Source organism: Phascolarctos cinereus, unplaced genomic scaffold, assembly GCF_003287225.1.
Source record: "Phascolarctos cinereus isolate Bilbo 61053 unplaced genomic scaffold, phaCin_HiC Scaffold_2;HRSCAF=192, whole genome shotgun sequence".
NCBI lineage: Eukaryota > Metazoa > Chordata > Mammalia > Diprotodontia > Phascolarctidae > Phascolarctos > Phascolarctos cinereus.
In genome coordinates this window covers 370110481-370138036 of record NW_027555625.1, presented here as the reverse complement: position 1 = coordinate 370138036, position 27556 = coordinate 370110481, and the positions used below count along the sequence as shown (strand labels likewise).

At 37.3% G+C, this 27556-nt stretch overlaps 1 protein-coding gene across 1 annotated transcript; it reads right to left on the bottom strand.

Annotated features, from left to right (window-relative positions):
* Window positions 1-1495: 1495 nt before the first annotated feature.
* On the bottom strand, window positions 1496-27556 carry MYOT (myotilin). The gene is made up of 10 exons (XM_021004982.2): window positions 27437-27556; window positions 23565-24134; window positions 15474-15648; window positions 13795-13893; window positions 12189-12235; window positions 8487-8619; window positions 7513-7720; window positions 4595-4760; window positions 2803-2936; window positions 1496-2129 (listed from the first exon to the last, which is right to left on the bottom strand). Exons 2-10 carry the CDS (start codon window positions 23921-23923, stop codon window positions 1957-1959), a joined length of 1494 nt encoding a protein of 497 aa, XP_020860641.1. The 5' UTR covers window positions 23924-24134; window positions 27437-27556; the 3' UTR covers window positions 1496-1956.

Below are 27556 nucleotides of genomic sequence, written 5' to 3'. Positions count from 1 at the left end.
GGAAAAAGGATCTAAACAGCAAAAGTTGGATAGTAAATGCGACTGAAGGCAAAAAAGGGGCGGTTGTGTGCAGGAAGTCTGGGGTGGGGTTTTTTTTTTCTCTTCTTTTTCCCTCACAACCCCTTGCAGACTTCATACAGATTGGGTCACAGCGTTTCCTTGGCAGACTAGGGTGTCCATCTTTCAGAAGCTGGCTTTCTTTTCTTGGCATTCTGTAGTGTGAAGGGAATTAGTATTTTCATATTAACCAATATGATATGTATAATGACTATACTAGTAATTTAGATTCTTTTAGATTTGCGTCTTCTGGCTTACAAGTCAGAAGCTTAAGATGCAGCTTGGAACGATCAAGCCCCTGACAAAGCTTTCACAATTATTGCATTCGTGTGCTTGTGTACCTTAACTGAAGCGAATCGAGGATTGCAGAACCTGTTCTGTTACAGAGCTCTGATTCTGTGACTCACCAAATAATGATCCCCAAAGACCTGAAACAATACCGTACCATAGGACTCCGGGCCACCTGTGTGGTGGGCCTTGTGTGCTCATTGTAGTAAACCACTCAGGCCCTGGAAAACAATTGTTTGTAATTTACTCTCCCCACCTCCCTTCCCACTTAGGATTTATGTTTGTAATCTATGCCTTCATTACAGCAAGGTGGAATTCTTATCAGAATTCCCCGTTTGCTAATCTGTTCCTCATAATGAAACTAGTTAATTAAACTGCCACGTGATTACTTGCACTTTTGTCTCTAGCCTGCTTTATTTTGTCATTCCTAAGTTAGAGTCTGGCTCAGTAAAATCTTACTAACAGTATTGTGTTTAAAAAAGTGAGCCAGACTTGTCGGAAAATATTTTTGGCAATATTTGGGATGAGGATTTGTCTTTCATTCCGTCAGAAACAACTACTTCACTTCCTGAAAAGCCTCAGAGATATGTTGTTGTTCAGTTGTTTCAGACTCTTCATGACCCCATTTGGGGTTTTCTTGGCAAAGATATTTGGAGTGGTTTGCCATTTCCTTCTCCAGCTCATTTTACAGATGAAGAAACTGAGGGAAACAAGGTTAAGTGACTTGCCCAGGGTCACACAGCTAATAAATGTCTGAGGCAGTATTTGACCTCAGGTTTTCTGACTGGGCTTGGCACTCTATTCACTGCACCACCTAGTACAGTTGTTAAAGTGAACACTTCTTCCTTGACATTGGCCTTCATGCCTGTGCCCCAAAGAAATCTTTTCCAAAGTTAGTACTCAAAACTGCTGTGGAGCTGTTGACAGATTGTCTGGAAGTGATGCTATTAACACAGGGGGACCTGTGCTGTCAGGTTATAACCATGAGTGTGGAAGACCACATAAAATCCGGTGGAACCTGTAAAGCTGCAGAGATAGTTTGTTATGCCTTATTATTGCTGATGGAGGTTTAAAAGAGGATTCCCTAGATGTCTTATTGCAAAGAATTGACATTCCTGCACTGATATTAAGAATAGCCTCAGCCATTGTGTGTATTTAATTTTTTATTGGTTTTTGACATAAACTCTGGAGCACTCATAATCTGTAACATTTCAGTATTTCTGAAACACAACACTTAATGTCATTAAAGGTCATAGTCTTAAGAAAACCATACCAAGGAGCTGCTCTTGTTACTGGTACTAGTTGTGGTTTAAAAAGGCTCTACAGATTTCATATTCAGGAGTCATTGAGCATTTATGACAAATTTGAAAAACCCACATTTCAGGATAGTCTTCTACATTTACAAACTCAAACACACAGATTTTGTATTGTTTTTAATAAACCAGAAAAGTAGACAGTGTGTGCAAGAGTCAAAAGATTAATATTCCGTACAGTAGTTATGTTGCCTAATAAAAGCAATAATCTGTTAACGGCACTATGGGTTTATTTTTAAAGATCTCAATCAAATGAATGTAAGATTACTAGTTGCATTTATCATATTTTCATAAGCTGTTAAAGTTCTTCACTCTCATAGAGTCCAGATTGAGCTGCTAGGCGCTGAAATTCCCCTTCTGGGTTAAAGGCTTGCTTCACATCCAAACCTTTCCCGTTCAGTGCTAAGTATTTGCTGAAAGTTGGTCGAACCCGTAACTGCTTAGGAGTTGGAAGAGTTTGGGTTGGACGAGCTGGAACAGACCAGATAAAAACCAGGTCAAGAAATCTGTTCTATAGGAGATGTTTAAAATGGAAATTGTTTTGAATGATGTCATAAAGTAGAAAAAAATAACTTGTATAAGAAAAAATGTCTCCAAATTGCATAAACTTTTGGGATTTGTATTATACATTACATTTTCCTAGCATGGGTCAAAGCTTGTCAGTCACATATACACAAAGCTAGAAATGTGTCTAGGAAGGAAGACAATGACCTTGCCTCTTGAGCTTAATATTTGTTTCTAGGTTTTCTTTACATACCTCCACTGTAAGCCCTGGCCATAGTTTTCTTACACGTGTGTTGTCATGCTTGTCCCTATATGTGTCTATTCTTTCTGCTGATGGTAATATGTATGTATTTTTGTGGAAGAGTTTGCCTCAGATTTATGGAAGAAATACTGTGTTGTTGTTTTTCTTACTATATTTGTTCACTAACTGGCTTTGATTTGAATGTGTCATGTCTTTTGACTAACTGATAAAGGTAAACATATTAGTAGGAACTCAAGCTATGGTTTTGAGTGGATATGGTCCAATAGAGCACCTTGAACCAGGGTGGCTATACTTGTGAGATCCATTGTGTGAATTGGGGTGTTCCCAAGTGCCATATTTGTTCTATTGGTAATAGCAGCTTTGATGAATATGACATACCTGCAACATCCAATCTAGTATTGCATGTGACCACTCCCGCTTCATTTACTGCAGATACAGTGTACCACCCAGCGTCTTTCTTGTTTGCATCTTTAATCAGCAGAGTAATTCTTCCAGAGTTATCATAGTACAAGCTGAAAAGAGACACGCAAAAAATGGAAAATCAGAAACCAAGTTTTCTGAGGAGTCCTTAAATGACAATTCTGTTAGAATAAACATAAGCAAAATAATAAAGAAGAAAGATTAAAAAAAGATCAGCTACTCAAGTGCTGGAAGGTGACCCAATTTAACAATAATTCATGGGGAAAAAAAAGATTTTTCTTTGACCACAAGGTCAAACCAAACCAATAGAATAATATGGATGCCAAAAAAATCCCCCAAACTCCAACAACAAACAACCCTCAAGCTTATGTTGCATTAATGGAGGTATATTGATAATCCCACTGTAATCTAGCCTGATCATGCCCCATCCAGAGTACTGGGCTCAATTCTATGCCACTTTTTAAGGGAGATTTTGACCAACTGAAACAGGTTCAGAGGAAGGTGACCAAGATAGTGAGGGGACTTGAAACCATGTGATATGAATAATATTTGAAGGAACTATAGAAGAGAAGATGGAAAGAACATAATTACAGTTTTCAAATAGTTCAAATGTTATGTGGAAGGGAAAATAGACTCTATTTTGTATGCCTTTAGGAAGCAGAGCTAAAACCAATGGGCAGAAGTTATAGGGATGGCAGATTTTGGCTCAGTATAAGGAAGAGCTTTCTAACATTTAGAATTGCCCAACAATAGAATGGGCTTTCTTTTGATATAGTGGCCTCCTTGTCATCAGAAATATTCAGACTTAGGTTACATGGTGTTGGGGATGATATAGAAAGGATTTCTGCAATGAGCGGGAGGTTGGACTACATGATTTCTATGCCTCTTCTAACACTAAGATTTTAGGAAATGTATGTAATGGGGCAGCTAGGTGGTGCAGTGGATAGAGCACCGGCCCTGAAATCAGGAGGACCTGAGTTCAAATCCAGCCTCAGACCAAACTCTTGACACTTTCTAGCTGTGTGACCCTCAGCAAGTCATTTTAACCCCAATTGCCAAAAAAAAAAAAGAAATGCATGTACTTAATAATTCAGAAACTTTCTATCCAAGACCCAACAACTGCTTATTTTCTTTTTTTTTAATTTTTAAATTTTTTTATTTTTAGGCAGTTGGGGTTAAATGACTTGCCCAGGGTCACACAGCTAGCAAGTGTGTTTGGTTTGAGGCCGCATTTGAATTCAGGTCCTCCTGACTTCAGGGCTGGTGTTCTATCCACTGTGTCACCTAGCTGCCCCTGCTTATTTTCTTAAGATTAAACATCTCTTATTCTCCCCCACCCCACTCCCAGTGTTTCCAATATTTATTCGGTCAGCAAATTCTTTATAAATAGGGTAAGGGTAAATTTTGTCTCTGAGTCATCGTCAGTTCTTTATTAGAGAGGTCTGAAGTAATAAAGTTTTACCAAAGTTTCTATGTATTTTTCACGAGATTAAACAATGGAATCACAGAATAATAACCCTTAAGCCTAGAAGGAATCTTCAAGATTGACTAGTTTATCTAGCACTTTTACAGATAAGAAAGGTTCAGAGAAGTAAAGTAATTGTCTAAGATGGTAAGGAGAATAAATTGGGGAGCAGGTCCTTTGATTACAAATCAAATGTTCTTTCCATTCTATATATACTCTATTAAGAAGAGATCTTGATTTTGAAGGAAAAAAAAGAAGCTATAGTTCTAGAAATATTTGCAGTACCTTATCCGGTCTGTGTTGAATTGCACCATTTCATTATTTCTTTTCCAGAAAATCTTTGGTGGAGGTATAGCAGAAACTTGGCATTCTAATTTTACTGAGTCCCCTTCATAAACTTTTTTGCTCTGTGGTTTGTAGATAAACATTGGTGCTCTCTTATGCTCCTTTGCTATAATTTAAGAAAAAAACTCAAGTATTAAAGAAATATTGCGAAGAAAATTCATTAATCAAACGAAGTAATATTGATAAAGTCTCTTCTTTAATGAAAAGTATGCAAACTTACAATTAAAAACTTACTCCCCAAAGTGTTAAAAACAGTTATGGATAAGAGAATATAAGAGAGTCTATAAATACCTTATCACATCTAATTCTAAGGCAATGGAGTAATATCTTTATCATTATAAAAATGTTTGATATTTTCTTTGTAAATTCTCCTATGTGTAAATATTAAAGAGAAGCAGATTTCTGTTTGATATAAGGAAAAGCTTCCTAATAATTAGAGCTGTCCAAAAGTAGAATAGGCTCCATTGAATGGTGTTGAGTTCTCAATGAAGGACTTCATACAAAGGCTTGAGGACCATTGGTCAGGGACATTATAGAGGAGATTTCTGTTCAGGTAGGCCAGATTAGATGAATATTCAGATATTCTAAATAATAATAATGATGATCTTTAAATTTTTTTCAGGTATCTTTCATATAAAGTCTTCAGTCATGTTCCCTTTATTTGCATTAATTAGCATATTCAGGAGGAAATAATAGTGGGGAATATAACTCTCATTTTTCAGTTGGGAAGACAGGCAAAGAGTTACAGTATATAATAACTTTGCTCAAAATTATAGTATATAATATAGCTGTCTTCTCAGCTTTACACACACACACACACACACACACACACACACACACACACACACATTCTCTCTCTCTTTATTACGGCCTTTTCCCTCCTCTATGGAGCCTTCCCTCATAACAAAGAAAAATAATTAAGTAAAAACTGATAGACAAAATGATTGAGTCTGACATGATATGTAACATTCCAACATGTGCCTTACCTTTCTGTGGGGAGGAATGAAGTATGTTTCATCATCTGTTTTCTAGGGTCAGACTGTACACTGTATTTAATCTGAGGCCAGTGGCCTTTTGGTGTTGTTTTTGTCTGCATTGTTTTAATTGTGTATCTTGTCCTTATTTTGCTTTCTCTATTCTACACCAATTGGTATGTCTCTCCATGTTTCTCTGAATTCCCAACTTTTTCAACTAGCTACTCCAGAAATTATCAATCCATCTTAAACTTGTTATTATTATGATCTCTTTGGTACCCCAAAGAGATCAAAGAAAAAGTAAAAGGATCTGTAAGTATAAAAATATTTATAATAGTTCTTTTTGATATAGTAATGTATTAGAAGCTAAGGATACATCCATCAGTTGGGGAATGGCTAAGCAAATTATAGTATATAATAAATATAATGAATTATTATTGCAGTGAAAGAATGACAAAATAGTATTTTCAGAGAAACCTGGGAAGACTTGTATGAACTGATAGAGAATGAAGTGAGCAGATCCAGAAGGCCAATTTATAAAAAAATCTTATAAAAAGAAATAACTTTAAAAGACTTAAGAATTCTGATCAATGCACTGACCATCCACAAGTGCAGCCGACTGATGATGAAATATGCTACCTGCCCACTGACAGATGTGATGGACTCAAACTGGAGACCAAGACATATATTTTTGGACATGGCCAATGTAAGAATTTGTTTTGCTTGGCTATGCACATTTGTTTTTTTTAAATTAAGTTTTAGTTTTTTCATTTATCAAGCATCCATTTTTTGATTCCTCCCACTTAAAAAAATATTCCTGCAACAAACCAACTATGCATATTTGTTCCAAGGACTTTGTTTTTCTTTGTTTCTTTCTTTCTTTTTTAATGAGGGGGTAGGGTAGGGAGGAAGAGGATGCATAGGGATAAGGTAGGGAAAAAAGAAAAGAAAAATAGCATCTTAAAAAAAATTCACAGAAGAAGACAGAAAGAAGGCCAGAAAGAATCACAGAGAAGTAGAGAATAGTAGAGATCTTCAGTTGCATTTACAAATCTCCTTTTCTGTTCTATTTACATGGAAATGCCCATTTTTTGGTGTTTAATTTCAAAGTTAAAAAAAAAATTAAAAGGAACTTGTGGTTGTCCATTAGGCCAGATAGTATTTTTAAAACTCTACAGAACAATTTCTGCCTTGATCTATAGTATTTAGAAAAGGCATCATCACTGCCCTCTCCATTAAACTTTTATGCAAATTAATAATGAATTGCAGTAAGATTTATTTAAATTCATTATCTATGTGATATTTATAGTTTTAAAAACAGTAAAATTGGAGAATTTAAAATATGATATTTTTAATCAAACACCAAAGGTGTGCCAAATACATATTTGAAAATCAAAAATACATATTTGCATTTTTTTCTAAAAGAGGTAGGAATGGGGCAGCTAGGTGGCGCAGTAGACAGAGCACCGGCCCTGGATTGAGGACGACCTGAGTTCAAATGTGACCTCAGACACATAACACTTACTAGCTGTGTGACCCTGGGCAAGGCACTTAACCCCATTGCCTAGCCCCCCTCCAAAAAAAAAAATAAATAAAAGAGGTAGGAATATTTAATATTTTTAAAAATAGTTTCCTAGTAATAAGAAAAATAATATAAGGCTAAAAGCTGGCATTTGATTTTCATATTTAGACTTGCTGAAACAGCTCAGTTAAAGTATCAGCCTAATTGATTATTTGGCACGGGTTTGGCCAAAAAAAATGGTTTGGGCTTGCATTTTTCCTATTTTGGGTAGTTTTGTTAGTGCTGTATAAACATAGCTTGTAATCCATATACTCTAAGTTTTATAGAGCTTGAAGATACATATGAATGTCCTTAACACTTACCAAGAACATCCAGTTGTATTGTAAAGGTGGCTTCTCCTGCTCGATTCTTAGCAACACATGCATAAGTCCCTGCATCTGAGGCTCTGACAACTTCAAAGATGAGTGAATGAAAACCTTTTTCAGATACTATCATTTTGTGAAGATCATCTGATTGAACTGGTCTTCCATTTAAATACCATGACACATCAGGAGCTGGTAATCCACTTACCTTTGATTAAAAAACAAATGGAGATGATAGTATTTTAAGGCCTTTTATAACAGTGATCCATGGTAAATTTTAAATGTCTGGCATGTTTATGGGTTTTTAGGCAGAAGAGCAAAGATAGCTCCCCTTCCCAAGGCTTTAATAATTTTGACAAAATGGTAGAAATTTTACGTGGAAGCTAGACCAAATGCATGGCATTTGGACCAACCTATCATTCTTTAAGACATTTAATTTCTCTGTTAGAATCATATTCCAATTTTAGTACCAAGGGCTCAGTTTTCTTGCAGCATTTTGGATTAATGATAGTTACAGAGGTCTCTCTAGAATCTGGTAGCAATAAATACTACTGTCTCCAAGAATAACCTCTCCAAAGCAAAGAACTTTTGAGCTATGATTCAGGTGGAATATTTGCTTTATCCCAGTAGATCAAAGATGTTTGTACAAACCTCTTTCAGTGAGCCAATACATGTGTCTGTTACTTATTTTTCCAGAAAAAATTCCACAAAAAGAAAAAATTTTCCTCATGGCATGCAGAAGTATAGCTGGGCTGTGATCTGCATTATTTGGGAGGGGGGAGTCCTTGCATTAATGAGATCAGAAATATACTGGGCCAAAGAAATATTGTAGGTCAATGGGAGGACAGAGTATTAAAAAGATAAATTAAAAGTTCTAGTTAACAAATTCTGGGTATGCCACAAGCCACAGTGAGGTGAACACTTGTGTATCTTGTTGTTAATTGCCTCCAAATGTTTTTGAACATTTTTATTACTTTATAGTCTATTCTGCAGAATCTTCCTTCTTCTACAGATAAGTTTTCTGGCACTTGAAGAAAACGTGGAGGGTAGAATTTCTCCAGGATTGATTCCTGATCATTTGTATCTCCTCTTGAAGACGATCTACTCCTATAAAACACATTTTAATAACAGTTATGCATCAAAATCATTACTGTTCTTTCACACAAATTCCAATTCATCTAACAAATGTGGAATCTTAGAGTCAGCCCAGAGTAGTGGATAAAGCACTGGACTCAGAGTCAGGAAGACCTGGGTTCAAATATTGCCTCAGATCCTGTGTAAGTCACTTAACCTCTCTGTGCCTCACTTTCCTTATTTGTAAAATAGGGAGGTTGGACTCAATGGTTTTTAAGAGCCCTTCGAACTCTAAATATATTATCTTGCTAGAGTCTAACATTTGATCTGACGTTGTACTAGGGCAATGGAGAAAGGTCTCAGAACCTCATGCCATTTTAGACTTAGCAGGTCCCTTATAACATCAGCAACTCTTTTTTTTTTGTTTGTTTGTTTTTTTAGGCAATTGGGGTTAAGGGACTTGCCCAGGGTCACACAGCTAGTAAGTGTTGAGTGTTTGGTCTGAGGCCAGACTTCAGGGCCCGTGCTCTGTCCACTGCGCCACCTAGGTGCCCCCCTTTAGCAACTCTTTGGAAAGCAGGGGGACCACTTGTTGGGAATGTGATAAAAGTGATTCCTGCACAGGGCTGTACTAGATGACCTCTGAGGTCCCTTTCAACTCTAAAATTCTGTGATGTGTTTGTCTTTACCAATTGTCACATTCCACCTTGATTCTTTTTATAATCATCTGAGCTGATAAAGAAACTGATTTTAATGTCAGTTATTGAATGTCATTTATCATAATTATAACATGCAATATACCGTATGTTATTTATAGAAAGGTTAACACAGTAAATATATTCATAAAAACCACTTGAAAATCTAGAAATATGTTCTGATAGTTTGGAAAAGAATATCAATTTCCACTGTCTCTAGTATTGATGGATATCAGAAAACTTAAAATGGTAATTATTTTTTAAAGGAAGTACATGGAGTCAGAAGACCTGGGTTTGAATTCTAGTTTGGCTACTCACTACCTGTTTGACCTTGGATAAGGCACTTCCCTTAATTTCTCAACTCCAAAATAAGAAGTACTAGATCGGGATTCTTAACCTTTTTTGTGTGTGTGTCACAGAGCCCTTTGGCAGTCTGGGGAAGTTTATGAACTCCTCAGAATAATGGCTTTTACTTAATTTTAATATTCATTTTTCCAATTACATGTCAAAGCAATTTTTAATCTTTGTTTTTTGTAATTTTGAGTTCCAAATTCTCTCACCACTCTCCCCTCATTGAGAAGGCAGGCAATCTGATAAAAATTAGGCAGATATGCAAAACGTATTTCCATATTAGTTATGTTGTGAAAGAAAACACAGACAAAAAAGCCCCATGAAAAATAAATTAAAAAAGAAAACCAGTAAGTTTTGATCTGCATTCAAATTCTTTCTCTGGAAGTGGATAGCATTTGTCATCATAGGCCCTTCAGAATTGTCTTAGATCATTGGATTGATCAGAGTAGCTAAGTCTTCAACAGTTGATAATCCTTACAATATTGTTGTTACTGTGTACAATGTTCTCCTAGTTCTGCTTACTTCACTTTGCATCAGAAGGCTTTCCAAGTTTTTCTGAAAGCATTCTGCCCATTTTTTTATAGCACAGTAGTATTCCATCATAATTACATACCACAGCTTGTTCAGCCATTCCCCAATTGATGGTTATCCCCTCAGTTTCCAATTCCTTGCCACCACGAAGAGAGCTGCTATAAATATTTTAGGGCAGCTAGGTGCTGTCGTGGATAGAGCACTGGGTTTGAAATCAGGGACTCATCTTCATGAGTTCAAATTTGGCCTCAGACACTTACTAGTTGTGTGACCTTGGGCAAGTAACTTAATCCTACTTGCCTCAGTTTCCTCATCTGTAAAATGACCTGGAGAAGGAAGTAGCAAACTAGTATCTTTATCAAGAAAACCCCAAATGGGGTCCCAAAAAGTTAGACACAACTGAAAACTACTGAACAATAAATATTTTTGCACATATATATTTTTTAATATCTCTTTTGGGATACAGACCTAGTAGTAGCTAGTGTCAGTAGCTAGTGCTGTGTCAAAGGGTATGCACAGTTTGATAGCCCTTTGGGTATAGTTCCAAATTTATCTCCAGAATGGTTGGATCAGTTCACAACTGCACCAAAAGTGCATTAGTGCCCAGATTTTCCCAGTCCCCTCCAACATTTGTTATTTTCCTTTTCTGTAATATTAACTCCAATCTGGTAGGTGTGAGTGGGTAACTCAGAATTATTTTAATTTGCATTTGTGATTTAAAGCATTTTATATGACTATAGATAGATTTTATTTCTTTATCTGAAAACTGCCCATTATAACTTTTGACCATTTATCAATTGGAGAATGACTTGTGTTATTGTAGATAACAGAGAAACTTGCTGTAAAATCCCCCCTCCCCAGTTTTTTGCTTTTCTTCTAATCTTGGTTGCATGGGTTTTGTTTATGAAAATACTTTTAAATTTAATGTAATCAAAATCATCCATTTTACATCCCGTAATGCTCACTGTCTCCTATTTGGTAATAAATTTTCTGCTTATCCATAGATCCGACAGACAAACTATTCCATGCTCCTCTAATCTGCTTATGGTATCCCCTTTTATGTCTACATCATGTACCCATTATGACCTTATCTTGGCATACGGTGAGGTATTGGTCCATACAAATTTCCATCAAACTGCTTTCCAGTTTTTCCAGCAGTTTTTGTCACATAGTGAGTTCTTGTCCCAAAAGTCTGGATATTTGCATTTATTAAAGACATGATTACTATGGCCATTTCTTACTGTGTATTGTATACCTAATCTATTCCACTGAGCCACCATTCTATTTGTTAGCCAGTACTAGATTGTTTTGATGATTACCACTTTGTAATACAGTTTGAGATCTGGTGTAACCAGGCTGCCTTCCTTCACATTTTTTTTTTCATTAGTTCCCTTGATATTCTTGACCTTTTGTTCTCCCAGATGAATTTTATCATTATTTTTTCTAGTTCTATAAAATAATATTTGGGAGTTTGATTGTTATGGCACTGAATAAGTATATTAATTTAAGTAGAGTTGCTATTTTTAATATAGTGGCTTGGCCCTCCCATGAGCAATTAATATTTTTCCAGTTGTTTAGATCTGACTTTATTTGTGTGAAGTGTTTTGTTCATGTAGCTCCTGGGTTTGTCTTGGCAGGTAGACTCCCAAGTATTTTATATTGTCTACAATTACTCTAAATGGAATTTCTCTTTCTATCTCTTGCCGCTGGACTTTGTTGGTAATATATAGAAATGCTGATGAAAGAATAATGTTTTTAAATGCATTAAAATACACAGGATTACAAAGGAAACCAATTATATTGAAATATAGTTTTAACAATAAGAATTAAAAGAGAAGTTCAGGGACCTAGACTAAATAATTGCTATTATCTCTTCCAGGTCTAAATTTTATGATTCTAAAAATGGAAGTAGGTTGCATGTAGTAGGTTTGAATACTTGGTTATATTCTCTAATTTAGATGAACCAATCAAAAAAAACCCCCAATATGCCAAGTAGTGGAAAAATTGCTCTGCATTAGGCTTTACCTTATCTGTGATGTAGGAACCTGCAATCTTGCATTTTCTGAGTTGTGCTGTTTGAGAACAAAAAAAGTGAGAATGTCAGTATTATAATACTATACTGAAAGAGCAGCAGAATGAATAATTTAGAATCTAAGGGAATGTTTCCATTTTAACTGACAGTGCTGCATTTTGTCAGGGCTTCATTGGTCAAAGTAAATTATGTACAGTTTAATTTATAGTCAACATAAATTTTCAGATATTGTCCAAGTCCTTTCTGGCCCTTTCCTTGAAAAATCTCAGAGATAAATGAATACAAGTCACAGATACTGGCTGCCCACAAGAAAACAGGAGAGTTTTCAGACTGATTTTCTTTTTTATTTTGCAGCTGTCAGTTTCCCAATGAAAGAGGTGAGCCCTGGGTGTATTTAAAGTGGGACCAAGGTACGGAATGCCCTTTAGTAAAACAGGAATAGACATGAAGTCACTTAACTTGGCAGCTATGCTAAAAGATGGGAGCAATAGACAAATGTGAGCCTGGAGAACACTTCCCTTCTTAGCTTATGGCACTAAACTTTGACATGCTCCATACACACTATGAGCAGAATTATGGAAGACCAATAAAAGAAACTTAATAGATTCCTATTTAAGAAATGCACATTGCTTAATTTAAAAATATTAAGCTTTATCACTGTTAAGAAAGCAATCAAATAAGCATATAAAACATGTGACAGAATCTTAGCCATTAGACCTTAACAAGATAGAACCAAATGAATGAACTGACAAGCCAAGAAAATGTTTTTGCTGTGTGTTCCTCTTTTAGACCTGCTGAAGATTTGCCTTCCTCGCTCCTGTTTTCTAATTATTGGACATGTAGATTGTTTGTAGTTGTTTTTCGTGGTTGTTGTTGTTGTTGTTGTTGTTGTTGTTGTTAAGAATAGAGCAGCTTGGAATCTGTTTGTATAGCTAGGTCCTTTTTGCCTAATGATTTTTTTTTGGGGGGAAATCTTTAGCAAGGAAATCACTGGGTTGAAAGTCTTGCAGCTCTTATTTTTATCATGATATTGTTTTCCAAAATGTTGTACCAGTCTTCTGTCATACTAAGAAGATGTTAGGATGCCTGTTTCTCCATAGCCCTGCCAACACTGAATTTTGTACTTTTCCCATGCCTGTAGATATCTTAAAATTGTTTTGATGTTCATTTCTATGGTTATTAGAGAAATTCATTATCTTTTTATGTGATTATTAAGCTTGTAGTTCCTTCTTTGTCAATTGGCCCTTTCGTATACATGGACTCTATTGGGTAGTGTATATCTTAGTTTTATAGATATGTTTCCATTTCCTATAGATTTTGATATATTCGCCTTTATCTGATGTGTTCACTGCATATATTGTCCCCAGTAGTTTCTTTTTCTTTAATTTTAGAGAAACTGCAGAAAAATTGTTGCCATGCATTGGCAGAAGGAATGTCTTCACCTGGAGCCTTTCTATACCAATGAAATAAAAAATGCGGACCTAAAGCAAGACAGGGAACTAATGAAAGTAAAACACAAACACAAATGTGCAAATCCATTCCTATTTTAAAATCACAGTGGAGATGTATGCCAGATGGAGGAAGACGATGAAACTTTACCTGTGCTGAGTCCTGTGATTCACTGTCATTCTGAAACACCGCAGCAGCGTTCTGTGGTCCCAGCAGCCTGCGAGCCATCTTCTCCTCATATGTCAGCCTCTGTAAAGAAACATGGTGGTGACTTGTTGTATGTACTTGTGAAGGGCAGTGAATGGAGGCCATATCATTCCACCCAAAACTGCACACTAAACTACCAGTACTTTTCAGAGGCCTCTTGGTAATCCGTGGCATAAATAGGCAGACAACTGACTCCGGAATCAGAGGATCCAGATTAGAGTCTTGCCTCTGAAGCTAATTACTCGTAGGGCCCTGTGCACATTATTTAGCTTCCATGGAACTAGGTTTTCTCATCTGCAAAATGAGGGAGATGATCTACACAGCCCATGAATTCTCCTCAGGCTGGAAATCTGTGATCCCATACCAGCATTTTCCTTTTGGAATCTTGTTACATAGTACTAAGTGTCCATAGGTTTATTCATAATAATGAGTAATAATGAGTTAGGCTTCCCGGCCTAACATTGGAGAGAGATCTGGTACAGCCACTCCTTAAAGCTCTCTGGGGGCCCATATTTTTACCGATTAGCACAATGCCTGCCACACAGTAAGCACTTAATGAATGCTTGTTGATTGACTGAATATTGAAAGTTGATAGAAAGTGCCATCCCTTCCCTCCATCTTCTCCTGCTTTCCCTCCTTGAAATCAGTCAAATCTACATGGCACCTATTATGCACTGAACATGCCCTACTACAGGAAGCCTTCCTTAATCCCTATTAATTCCAGTATTTTCCCTCTTTTAATTATTTCCTATTTATCCTGTATTTAGCTCGCTTTATATACAGTTTTTGCATGATGTCTCCTCCATTAGATTGTTAAGTTCCTTGAGGGCAGGGACTGTCTTTTGCCTCTTTTTGTATCTCCAGCACTTAGCACAGTGCCTGGCACATAGTAAACATTTAATAAATGTTTATGAACGAATGGAGAAAGAATGAACTAATGCCTACTTTGATACCCTTATATCCAGAGTTAATTTAATGTTTTGAAAGGCCAAGGGGTACTTGGCCTTTCTGCTTGCTTCAAGTAGAATATTTCCTCCCTGGGATAGGATGTGTATTTCCTCTCCACAGTGACCACTATTTTTTAACCTTACCTTGAAGTCATGCCACTCGGTGATGCAAGCACCCCTGGGCTACCACCCCAGGTTCCTGTCTCCTTTCTTTCCTCCTGACTCCTCACAGAGATGAGGGGAATGGGCTGCAATTTCATCTGAGGCTAGATGGCCCTGTGGGCACTACCAATACACCACCAGTTTTCCCCATGAGCAATGATTCTTGATTATAGCTCGACATTATCTGGCAAAATTAATGGAAGGTGGGAATATAGTATTTACCAAGGATACTAGGCTGCCAGGAATTTGTTATTTTAGTCTAGGACTATAATAGGGCAATGTTCAAAGCAAGAAACTTTCATTGTGCCGCTCAGGGCAGTTCTTAGTAGCCTCATGCTTAGTGACTGTTGAAAGTCAAAGGTTTCAGACAGAGGAACTATGGAATAGGGTCAGGTGCTTACTTCTACGTATCATCATCCTATCCCTTGCTGAGTTTAGGAACAAGAACTGATGTAATCAGAATGAAATTCATAATTGAACTTTATATACTTAAGAATTAAACATTTCACGCACTTGGTTTCCATTGTGAAGAAGGTTGTCCTTGCACCGAAGCTTTCTTTCCAAGTCTTGAATCAGAGCTTCTTTGGATCCTTGTATTTCATGATCAGGTGTTTTTGGTATCACTTTAGGATGTGCACCTTGGGCTGGCTTAACATTTACAGGTTGGTTGACTGATGGCTGCTGGTAACTGACAAAGAAAAGGAAAAGAGAAAAAAAGGAGGTCTTTGAGGTGTACCGTGGCTCAGTGTCTTCTTCAACCACATGGAATTAATTTAATTTTATAAAATTCTATATGATGTCATGAGATAAGTTTATGAGTTTATGACCATAACCCTGCCTCCTCCTGCTAATTCTTCAATATTTCAAAAGGTCTTTTAAACATGAAGATCACAACTCCTCTACAACTTAGGGTTTCATGAGTTACTGTAGTAAACAAAAAAATAATCATCTGATGGCTTTCTTTCTGGATATAACTTCTCCAAACTTAGCTAGACTGGCCTTTAGATAACTTGAACTCAGAAAAACCTAGGTTCAAATCTCACCACTGATATTTACTAGCTCCATGACTGGGCACGGTACTTAAACATGCTGAACTTCAGTTTCCTTCTCTGTAAAATGGTGTTAATATAGCCTTTAGTACCTACCTTACAGAGTCGTGAGGACCACAGGAATGATAATGTATAAAAATGATTTATAAACTCTAAAGCATCATAAAAATATCAGTGATGATGATGATGATGATGACAGCTACAGCTAGGCCCATTCTCGAAACCTTTATAGCTTGATAGGACCTGTCAGTGCTTCCCACACCATGATGAGAGATTGAAGGGGACTTTGGTGGTGGAGGATGACTGCTACTGCTCCTAATGCTATTGCTACTACTTTTGATCCAGATCTGTGATTTCATTGGTGTAAGGAACAGTTAATCAGGGATCAATGCTGATCAGCCATTGTTCTACAACACCTCAAGTCTTAGAGCCACCTGGGGGGCCCTGAGAAATTAAGTGATTTCCCAGCCTCACACAGCCAGTATATGGCAGAGACAAGATTTGATCCTTGATCTTCCTGACTCTGAGGCTAGCTTTCTATTCATTATGCTTTACTGCCTTTTTACTACTTACTACTATCACTAGAAAATATTGGCTATCAGAGGAGGAGTTGTAAAGGGTTTTAAGTGAAGTATGATTAGGCAGCTAGTGGGCACTGTGGATAGAGTACTGGACCTGGAATCAAGAAGACCTGACTTTACATTTGGCCTCAGACACTTATTAGTTGTGTGACCCTGGGTACACCACTTAACCCCTGCCTGCTTCAGTTTCCTAATTTGTTAAGTGAGGATAATAAGAGCACCAACAGGATTACTGTGAGGATCAAGGAGATATTTGTAAAGGGCTTTGCAAACTTTAAAGCACTACATAAATGTTAGCTATTATTAATCAGTTAAAATTATTTTTTTTCCCCTGAGAGTCAGGGTAAAAGGAAATGATTTAACTTGCAGGAAGAATTTGGTTGACATCAGGAAGCACTTTCTGTAAGAATTATGAGACTCAAAAGTGAGCCCTGAGGGAGGTTGACTATATTTTCTTTCTTGAAGATCTTGAAGATAACAACCTTTTGTTTGGAGTAGTCCCAGTAATCCCTGTGCTCTTCTATCTAAAAGTGGTCTCTGGAAGCTCTTCTAGTCTTATTCTGAATTTCTGAAAGTGTATGTATAAGTGTCTGGATGTATCTGCAAGTACGAGGACACACTACAGAGTAATGGAAGTTAACTTAATTGTGTTATTGCTACCTATCTATCAAAGGCTGGCTGGTATGTGTACCTTAATATATGTGGAATTCAATCTGTTTATTTTGGGGGCAGTAATGGGTGGAGGCAGAGGAAGCTAGATCAGAGAACAAGAGTTAATCAAATTTAGAAATTGTTTAATGAAGTAATTGAGGAGAAGTGATGGAAGAGCACATAACTCAAGGTTAATGTTGAAGAGGCATTAGCTGACCTTTGAAGGTAGCTTAGAGGTTCCAAAATGTGGAAGGAGACGGAAGAGGCTCTCAGGACATTTACATCGAAAAAATTTGCTTTGGAGCTCTGGAATTCAAATTGATGTCCACAGTGGTCTTTAAAATTTGGTTTTGTAAAAAACAAACACAAGTGCATTTATTTAGTGTTATAATTAGGGAACAGAGAATGGGATCTAAATTAGGTAAAAGGCAGACTAAGAAGCTGTGTATTGGTGTGGATTTATGTTGCAATTATGCACAAATTTATTGTAATCAGAAATGGCAAAAATCAACAATGACAATATTTTAAAGAGAAGGGAATATTCACAGTTATTCCACTTCTCCTCTCATCTCTTTTTAGATTGGAGGTTTTCTTTCTGAGCCTAATGAGATAGTTTTGGGAAATGTATATCCTTGTTTTAAGTCTGGTTGTAATAGGATAATGCTAAAGGTTCCCTTTGTCCTTCCCTTGCCCAAATGATACAGCTATACAGTGGTAAGACAATATTTTCACATTCAAAGGATGAGAGGTAGGAGGTAGAAGGGACCACAAGAGACTACACAGCCCAGCCTTCAGTCAGGTAAGACTATATTAATTCATATATATATATATATATATATATAAATATTAATATATTAATTATACATATATAGTACATATAATTATACATATATAATTAAATACATATTAATATATGTGTATATACATATGTATATATGTATGTATAGATATATACATATACTATATATATATATATATATATATATATATATATATATACACATACATACACCCATATACATATATGAAACTGCCAAAAACCATCTATTTTATTTTCAAATTTAATTGGCCACATTAAGTCAGGTGTTCGTTTGACCACTTGACGTTTTGCTTGGTCTGCCTGCTGGCTTTGATTTGATGGTAGATTTCAAAGTGAGTGGCTGATTTGGACCAACGTTGGTGTGCTGGTGTTAGTATGGTTCTACATCTTGAGTTTGATCGATGGTTGACTTTCCCATCTTGCAACAAATTCTTACGTTCTCTTATGATTTTATCTTCTGTAATTTTGGACAGGTGTCAATAAGCTTTGTTTAGAGGTTGTGTGTTAGAGGATATGTGTCTACAACTTATATTTTCATATTCCTGTCATATTGTTTCTCTAGACAACTTTAAGTATGGTATAAAAGCCCTTTAAATGACAATCTAAAGTAGGAAATGCTTCTGCAAACCTGCAACCATAATGCCAACTACCAAAATAATTATAAGCCAACGCAAAGGAGAATAGAGAAAGAGGAGGGAATAGAATTGGGGGAAAGAGAGTAGAAGAGAATAAAAGGTAAATATAGAGGTCAGTGTGATAACTGAAAACTTGGTCCAGTTCTTTGCACTATAACACTCAGAGGCAGTAGGATGCAATGGAAAGAAGACGGGATGTAAAATCAGAGGACCTGGGTTCAAATCCTACCTCTTTTACTTTCTTGCTATATTATTTTGGGAAAGTTACTTAATCACTGGACCTTAGCTCTCTGACTTGTAAAAGATTAGATTAGATGGCCTTGAAGGCCCCTTCCAACTTTAAATCTCTGATATTTTGATCATGCATAAATTTGGTTGAAATCTCTTAGAGCATCACTGATGATTCTGGAAAGAGAGGCAGATGCCTGAATGAAGGACTGAATATTTAGTTGCATATTGTATGTAGAATATTATATTATACAATTTACATAGACATTTTTATAGTATGTACTGATATGTTGGATTAAAAATAGGATGATTTCTAACTTTGGATTCATTTACATGTTCAAAAATACTTAATGAGTACCTGTTATGTATATAGATAGCCCTCTGCTAGGCACTATGCAAAGAAGTACAACACACAGTCCTTGCCTTATATATTTAAACCTTCAGTTTATGTCTACTTACCTATAAATGAAAGATAATCCAATCAAGCCACTTTAAAAAACTGAATTGACGGCATGTAGATCAGTGATTCTAGGCATTTTGGAACACCTCACCCTCATTCTAAGTTTTTAATCTTGTTATAAGAATATTTGGAGAATTTTACAACATCCGTGTGATAACTAGAGATTCAGGATCATATCATCTCAGAATCTGAAAGAACCTCACGAATTATGGGTTTAACTCCTATTGGGACGGAAATTATATCTACAACCTCCCTGAAAAGTGGTTGGTCCTATGGATTTATCAAAACTAGAGTTAGGAATCCTACATATATACAAAGCCCCAGGCAGTTAGGTGGCACAAGAGATAGAGCCCAGGACTCAGAGTCAGGAAGACTTGAGTTTGAATTTTGCCTCAGACAGTTACTAGCTGGGCAAGTCACAATTTCCCTCAGCTTTTTTCCTCATCTGCAAAATGTGGATAGTAATGGCACCTATATCACAGGTCTGTTATGAGGAATCAAATGAGTTAACATACACAGAGCACTTTGTGACCCTTAAAGTACTATATTAAAGGCTAACCATCATTATCATTGGAGAAGGAAATGGCAAACCATCCCAGTGCCTTTGTCAAGAAAGTCTCATGGACACGTGGAGTTGGACCTGACTGACTGAACAATAAAAACAACATTATCAAATTCTCTTTGTGTTTTCCCTATTAGCACCATGGATAATTTTATATATTTTCATGGTGCAATAGAGAAAGTACTAAATTTGGAGTCGGAGTACCCTAGTTCACATCCTGTCTCACTGGTGTGACCTTGGGCAAGTCACTTGACCTCTTTGGGTCTCAGTTTCCTCATCTGTAAAATGAGGGAGATTCAGCTATTCTTTGGATAATGGATTGAGAGCTGGAAGGGATTTCAGAGGCCTTCTTGTCCAATTGTCTCATTTTACAACTGAGGACACTGAGGCTCAGGGCTTATGCACAGTCACAGAGGTAGTCATTTTCTTTTTTTCTATTTTTTGGCTAGGCAGTGGGGTTAAGTGACTTGCCCAGGGTCACACAGCTAGTAAATGTCAAGTGTCTGAGGCCACATTTGAACTCAGGTCCTCCTGAATCCAGGGCCGGTGCTCTGTCCACTGCGCCACCTACCCCGGTAGTCATTTTCAAAGGAAGGATTTGAATCCTGGTCTTCTGACTCCACAGCCGGTACTCTTTCCAAAGTATGACCTCTAATGTCCTTATGTCAATGGGGATAGAGTGAACTCCTTCTGCTTAATGACTTGCTCCTGACACTGTCATAGGACACCAGTTAACTTTTTTGGCTTTCTAGGTTTCAGTTTAAACTCATTCTAAATGTTTTCTTTTATAAGCTGGTTCTTAATGTCAGTTACCTGCGTTGCCAGAACCAATTACCATTCTTAATGGAAAAATTGCATATAGGAGGAAAATTGGCCTCTGGAAAAGACTGTGGGAAAAGAGAGAGGAATTTTGAGAATCTGCCGCTGTCTATAAACAACAAACTAATCTCTCCAAGGTCACGGATGACTTCCTTATTACTAAAAGCAAAGGCATTTTTTTTTGTTCTTTTGTCATCATATTCTATGACCTCTTTGGGTATGTGACACTATAGATTATCCTCTTCTTGGGTTTCTGTGACATGGTACTCTCACAGCTCTCATCCTACTTCTTTGATTTTATCTTTTCTGTCTCCTTGGCTACTCTCATCTTATTCCCACCCCTTAAATTCAGCGGGTGTTCAAGATTCTGTCTCTTTCTTTTCCTGCTTTTCTACTCTCTCTTAAAGATCTCCTCCATTAATGTTACTTCAGTTATCACCTTTGTGCAGATTATTTCCCAAATTATATCTCCTACCCCAGCCTTTTCCATTTCTGTATTTCTGTGTGCTTGCTAGATATATTCACCTGGACGCGCTGTGGGCATCTCACATTCAACATATTCAAAACTAAGCTACTCCTCTTTCCTTCAAAACCTTCTTCCCCTCCTAACTTCTCGATTTCTATTGATGGGTTTCACCATCTTTCTAACCAGCCCGAGTTTGTAACTTTGGGGTAGAGACGCAAATATTCCATCGCATATTTCATCTAATATTTCTGCATATTTGGCCAGACTGCCCCTCAAGCCCGGACTGCACTCCCCTCCCTATCTCCACCTTTCAAAATCTTGTTTCCTCCAAAGCTGAACTTTGGTACCACCTTCTACATGCAGCTTTCCCTCATTCCCACTCTAAGCCCCCCAGCTGCTAGTGTCCTCCCTTCCCTAGTTACGCAGTGTTTATTTTTCATATACTTATATACCTGTTGCATCCACTAAGAGAATGAAAGCTCCTTGAGGACAGAGATTATTTTATTTTTGTCCTCGTATCCCCGGCACCTATCTAGCACAACACCTGGTATATAGCTGATGCTTACTTAAATGCTTGTTGATTGATTCTTCCCTCTTCCTCACCTCCCACATCCAATTAGTTGTCAAATCCTATTGATTCTAACTTTTCAATGCCTCTCAACTCCATCTCCCCTTTTCTAAGCCCATTGCAGTCTCCCTAGTTGAGGCCTGCATTACCTCTTACTTTAGCTATTGGGATAGCTTCCTAATTAGTAACATTGTCCAAACCAATCCTCTCAATCTCTCTTCTTGATCAACCTGAGTAAGCTACCTAAAATGTATCACTAGGTTCACATCACTCCTTTAGTTAAAACACATCTGTGGCTCTGTATTGCCTGCTGAATCCAGGGTAAATCCTTGATCCTGGCATTCAAGGCCTCTTACAATCTGGCTCTAACCTCCATTTTATATCTTTATAAATTTATCCCTTCACACACTCTAGAGCCCATCTAAACTAGGATCCTTGCTGTTCTCTGTTCTTATTCTGCCCTTCTTGCCTCTCTACCTTTGTGCTCACCATACTTATTCCTGGAATAGGTTTCCCCTCCTTACTCCATCTTTGTCTGAGGAAGACTTTTCTCTGGGCCTCCCTCACTTCCTTATTTGTAAAATAAGGGGGTTAGATTTGATGGCCTATAAATCTGAATCTCCCTCTCTTCCTTCAAGGCATAACTCAGGATCCACCTATTCCAAGGAGCCATTCTCAATATCTCCTTTTAACCTCCTCCAAATCAAAGTTATTTTTCTTTAGCCCTTTTTTCTGCCTGGACCTCTGCTTTATGCTTATCATAGTTTCCCTTATTTCATAACTCAATGTTTACTATCATTTTCCCACTTAGGCTTCTTGAGAGCTTTAAATACTCAGTTCTGCACATGGTATCTTGCCTATAGTAGGACCTTAATAAATGCTTTTTATATTGGACTGGATTGTACAAAGTGTCCACAAAAAAAATTTTCAGGGCACCTCTGATCTCATCAAAGCACTGATGGGCTGGCCAAGGTTTAGGAAAGCTGATAGCCTTAAAGTCTGCATAAGCTCTAAGCATGAGGGTCATGTTTTAAAAAAAGGCACAAGTGCTATGTTCTTCTGTGTATCAGGTTCTCCCAGAATAGCTTTAGAGCCTGTGGAAATAGTGCATATAGTACAGATCAGAGGGGAATCTTTACTGAATTTAGACCAGGCCAATGAAGTTGGAGGAAGTGAGGCTTAAATTACTGACAAGAAGCTTTAATACCATAAACCAATCACTATACAATCCTTCTTCCATATGGTGGTAGGGAAACTAATTTACACCATCAGAATCCCAGATTTTTTTAAAGTTACATTTTGGGCTTTGGAAGAAAAGACATTAAGTAGGAAAAAAAAAGATTGGGAGAAGATTTAATAGCTTTTAAATGTGGTTGAGGAAATCCTATCTGGAGGATGAAGAACAGCTGTTCTTTATGTGCACTGAGCCCATAAGAAGAGGAAATAAGCTTAAATTACAGGGGCCTTAGGTTAGACGTAAAGGAAGACTACCTAACTGTGGGTGTTACAGGAATCCTTTCCCCAGAAGATGAATAATAACGAGGCAAATTACTGTTTGCAGGAAGGAGGATGAACCTCTCGAAGTTCCTGCCAACACTTTGGTCCTAGGTACTCTAGGACAGCTGTAGATTCAGAGGGCTGTCAGGAATCTTAACATCTTGTTGTATATCTGTGCGTTACAGAATTTCTGTGCCTTCTTGTCTATAAGCTCAGAGCCAATTCAAACAAACAATTGTGGCTTTATTATGTTTTAAAGGATACTTACTTGGATTCCACAGCTGTAGGGGTTTTACTGCTGCTGGAATCAGGTTGTGATGGCAATACAGAACTGAGGAAGCTTGCAGGGGTCTGGTTGTATGTGGATGTCACCCTTTGTCCCGGGGAAGAGCCAGGAAGCTGCTGGCTAGAAGCCGGGAAAGCTGATGACGATACTGTGATCTGAGAGCTCATTGTAGAAGAAGCAGAATATCTTTGCTCTGTGCATTGCCGGGGGTGGATGAGGATGGAAGATTGTTTGGTTTGGCTGCTCGAGAAGGTTGAAGTCTCTGGCCCTGGAGGCTGTAGCCTGGAGCTGCACGTGTTCTGTGATTGGATAAAATGTTTTGGACGCTCGTAGTTAAACATGGTGGGCTGGTATAAGGAGGGACTGGAAGGTGAGGTTTGGCAGTTACTATTTGATCCTGGTAGTGAGGTTCTTGAAGTCAGGGGTGGTGAGCCTGAAACAGGTGGCGTCTGGAAGGCGTAAGAACTGGGCGTGGTTTGCCTCTCCTTGAGTTCCGGGGAGGAGATTGACTTTGGCCTTGATGGCTCAGCTGTCTTTTGAAGAATACTGTCCCTTCAAAATGAGAAAGGAGATGTGAGGGTTAAAGACAGCTAAAATTTTTATTTAAAAGGTTTTTGTAAGTTTTTTTCTTTCCATTTTCATTCTTGCCTCTTCCCCTTACCCAGCTTGCCATGACTTTTCTAAAGGAAAATATCAAATAGCTTTTTAACTTTATATTAGGTTTTGTTTTTCAGAAAGCATGACCAGACAGATATTTTAAAATTCAACAAAGTCAAATCAAAAGGCAATGGATTAGGAGTCAGAAGATGACCGAGTTTTACTTCTAGCTTCATCACAAAGTTACTGTATGACCTTGGGGAAGTTATTCCTCCTCTGCAGGCCTCTGTTCCTTCCTCTGTAAAATGAAGAAGATATACTAGATGATCTGTCTGCAAGGTTTCTTTTATCTCCCATCCCCTATGGCCTAAATTTATTCAAGAGGTTAGTTTTAGGAGGTTGTCGTTAATTTATAATCTCATCCTCAGCTTGTTGCCCATTTGGGTCATTTGATTAGTTAACCATAAAGGTTTAATGGTTAAAAAATTAGTAATAATGATGATAACAGTATTTTATATAGACTTTTAAGTTTTGTAAAGCCTTTGATCCTTGTAGCGGCCCTGGGAAATAGGTGCTATTATTACCCCCATTTTACAGATGAGGAAACTGAGACAAATAGCTGTGAAGTGACTTACTCAGGGTCACACAGCTTGTGAGTATCTGCTAGTGGATTTGAACTCAGGTCTTCCTGAGTCCAGGGCTAACAGTGCTCTTTCTCCACTGAATCATTTGGTTATACCCTTTCACTTCTTTTCCAATTATGGTTATATTCTCTTTAGGTTTTTCTTTCTCTCCATGATCACTAAAACCTGAAGTGGCAGATATTTTAATGCTCTAGCCATAGCGAAGCTTTGACAATAAATCATTTCATGTATATATTGAGTAAAATTGGGGAAGCATAAAGACTTCTTTTTTTAGAGGGAACACAATTCTTATGTCCATCTTCATGACTTCTCCCCTCCCCCACCACAAAGACATAGACACAATGCCATAGAACGGTGTGTACTGCTGCTGTAATTCATGACTGTCATCAACTTTCAGATATTGGCAAGTGGATTTTCCACTTTGTATAACTCACAGCCTATTCCACCACCTGACTGGGAAACTGGCTGACAGCTTTGCCCAACTGGGTGGGTCCAGAGTGGGTAAATATGGGATTGCATATGTGAAAGAGTCCCAGTATGTGTCTCTTACTGCATCCCAGAAGAGAAACTAGACCTTAACATTTTTTCCCCTGGTATTTTTGGATGATACATGTTAACTGCTCCCTTCTATTGCTCTAGATAGCTTAGGCTGTCAAAATAGTTATTTTCAGTCAGAAAGTTTTGTATTATATATAGATCAAACATAATAATTACATTTGCATAGTCCTCTTAAGATTTATGAAGCACTTTTCTCACAATAACCTGTGAGTTGTTATTAGTATTATTATTCCAGTTTCGCATATGGAGAAATTGAGTCTGAGAAAGGTTAAGTGATTTGTCAAGGTCACATACCACTAGCAAACGACAGAACCAGAAATCAGACCAGATTTTAGAGATCAGGATACTGAGATTTAAAGAGGTTATGAGACATTAGGAGCATAGCATTCAAACCTAGAATATGTTCATGGTCATACAGGTATTAAATGCTAGAGTCAGGACTTAAACTCAGGCCTCCTTCCTCCAAGTTCAGAGCTTTGGGGGAAATGTTTTATTTTTGGAAATAAATGTTTTACTGATTTTGTTTTTACATTGCTGATATGTCTTCAGAGATTCCTCCCTCACCTTTCAGAAATAAAAGAAAAATAACCATGTCTGACAACGTATGCCAGTGTCCAAGCCTATGGTCCACCGCCACTCTACCAAGAGGAGAGAGATGAGAGTTTTTTTCTACTGTAACTCACTCCTACTTCAGATGAGTGAACTTCTCACTTACTAAACTGAGTGAATGCATGTAGACAAAGCTTGAAATGTGTAAAAGACACTTATTTGATGAGTATGAGATGATGGGATTGTTGTAGCTTTTGCCTGATCAAAAAAAGTTCAGGACAGATTTAAGATATAGCACATGGTTGGAGGCCAAGCCTTAAATTAACTGTTGTATGAAAAGATAAAGAAGCTACTTAGCAGCCAGTATAAAGACGATAATGGAAAGGAACCCTTGAAAAGTCATATAAACCATAATTTCAAGTTCAAATTATATACCCTCTAGAGAGTACATTTTAGATAGGAACTACATTAAGTCTTTAAATTATTGGGGGGGAAGCAGTAAAAGGGATTGAAAGGTGGAGACAGATATATTAACAGAAGTCTATAGAACACATAATTATGACTTCTCAAAAAGATTGCATTTAAAGCAAAATCTTTGTTTTTTTAAGCTGTGTTCATTCCATTGAAGGCTTTAAAGCAGAATTTGTTAGGTCTTAAATTCTCTTCTTGTGAGATCAAATTGTTCAGCTGTCATTTCAAGTAACAAAAGGATAAACTGTTTAAGGGTACAGCCAATAGGTAGATTCTCGGAAGAGGTTTCTATTTTCCTTCACATTCACTTTTGGAATGCCATGCTGGCCCACACACTTTGGTGCTGGCACTTGTCTATGCAATTTGGAATTACTGATGTTTTTGAAAAGCTAATTTTAACACTGATACCTGAAAGTCTCTTTTGTCCAGCATCTTAGCAAGAGATTTTGTATTTTGGAAACATACTTTCAAAGTCCATTTTTCATACTTGATACCGATAGTTAGCAACTCAACTGTGATTCTAAAATTGTGTGTACACGGCAGTAACTAACCTATTCCAAATGATGTTGGTACTGTCTTTTCTTTCAAAATTCCTTAAAATTTATTTTTAGGCTGCTCAGTAAGTATAGTCCACTTCACAGTTATGGAAATCAAGCACTGTGATATTTTCATCCTAACAGATATGCACAAAAAGTACCTAACTCCTTTCTGTAGGACATGCTTTGAAGCAATAGAAATGCCTATAACTTACAGACATATATCAAATAGCCCTTTTCAAGGAGGAAATACTCCTTTTTAAATAACTAATAACAATCAATTGCTTTTAAAAACTAACAAAATACTTCAAGCCTCCCCTCTATTCCAGCCTTAAAAAGAGTCCTACTGGTTTCAAATCAGTTATGTCTCTTTCTTGTTTGATCTTCTTACTGTGGTATATAACATTTACAGATTCTTAAACTCATATCCATAAATATTCTTTGTAGAGAAGACCCCTGATTTGGAAGAAGGTGTGGTAAAAATAAAGGCGAGACTTACCTCTATCTCCAGATGGTGCTACCTGTGTTTAACCCACTACTGAGGGGCAGGAAGAGGCATTCTGGTCCCTTGCAGACTAATCATAGTGACCCTGCACTTAGTATTATAACACCAGTGACT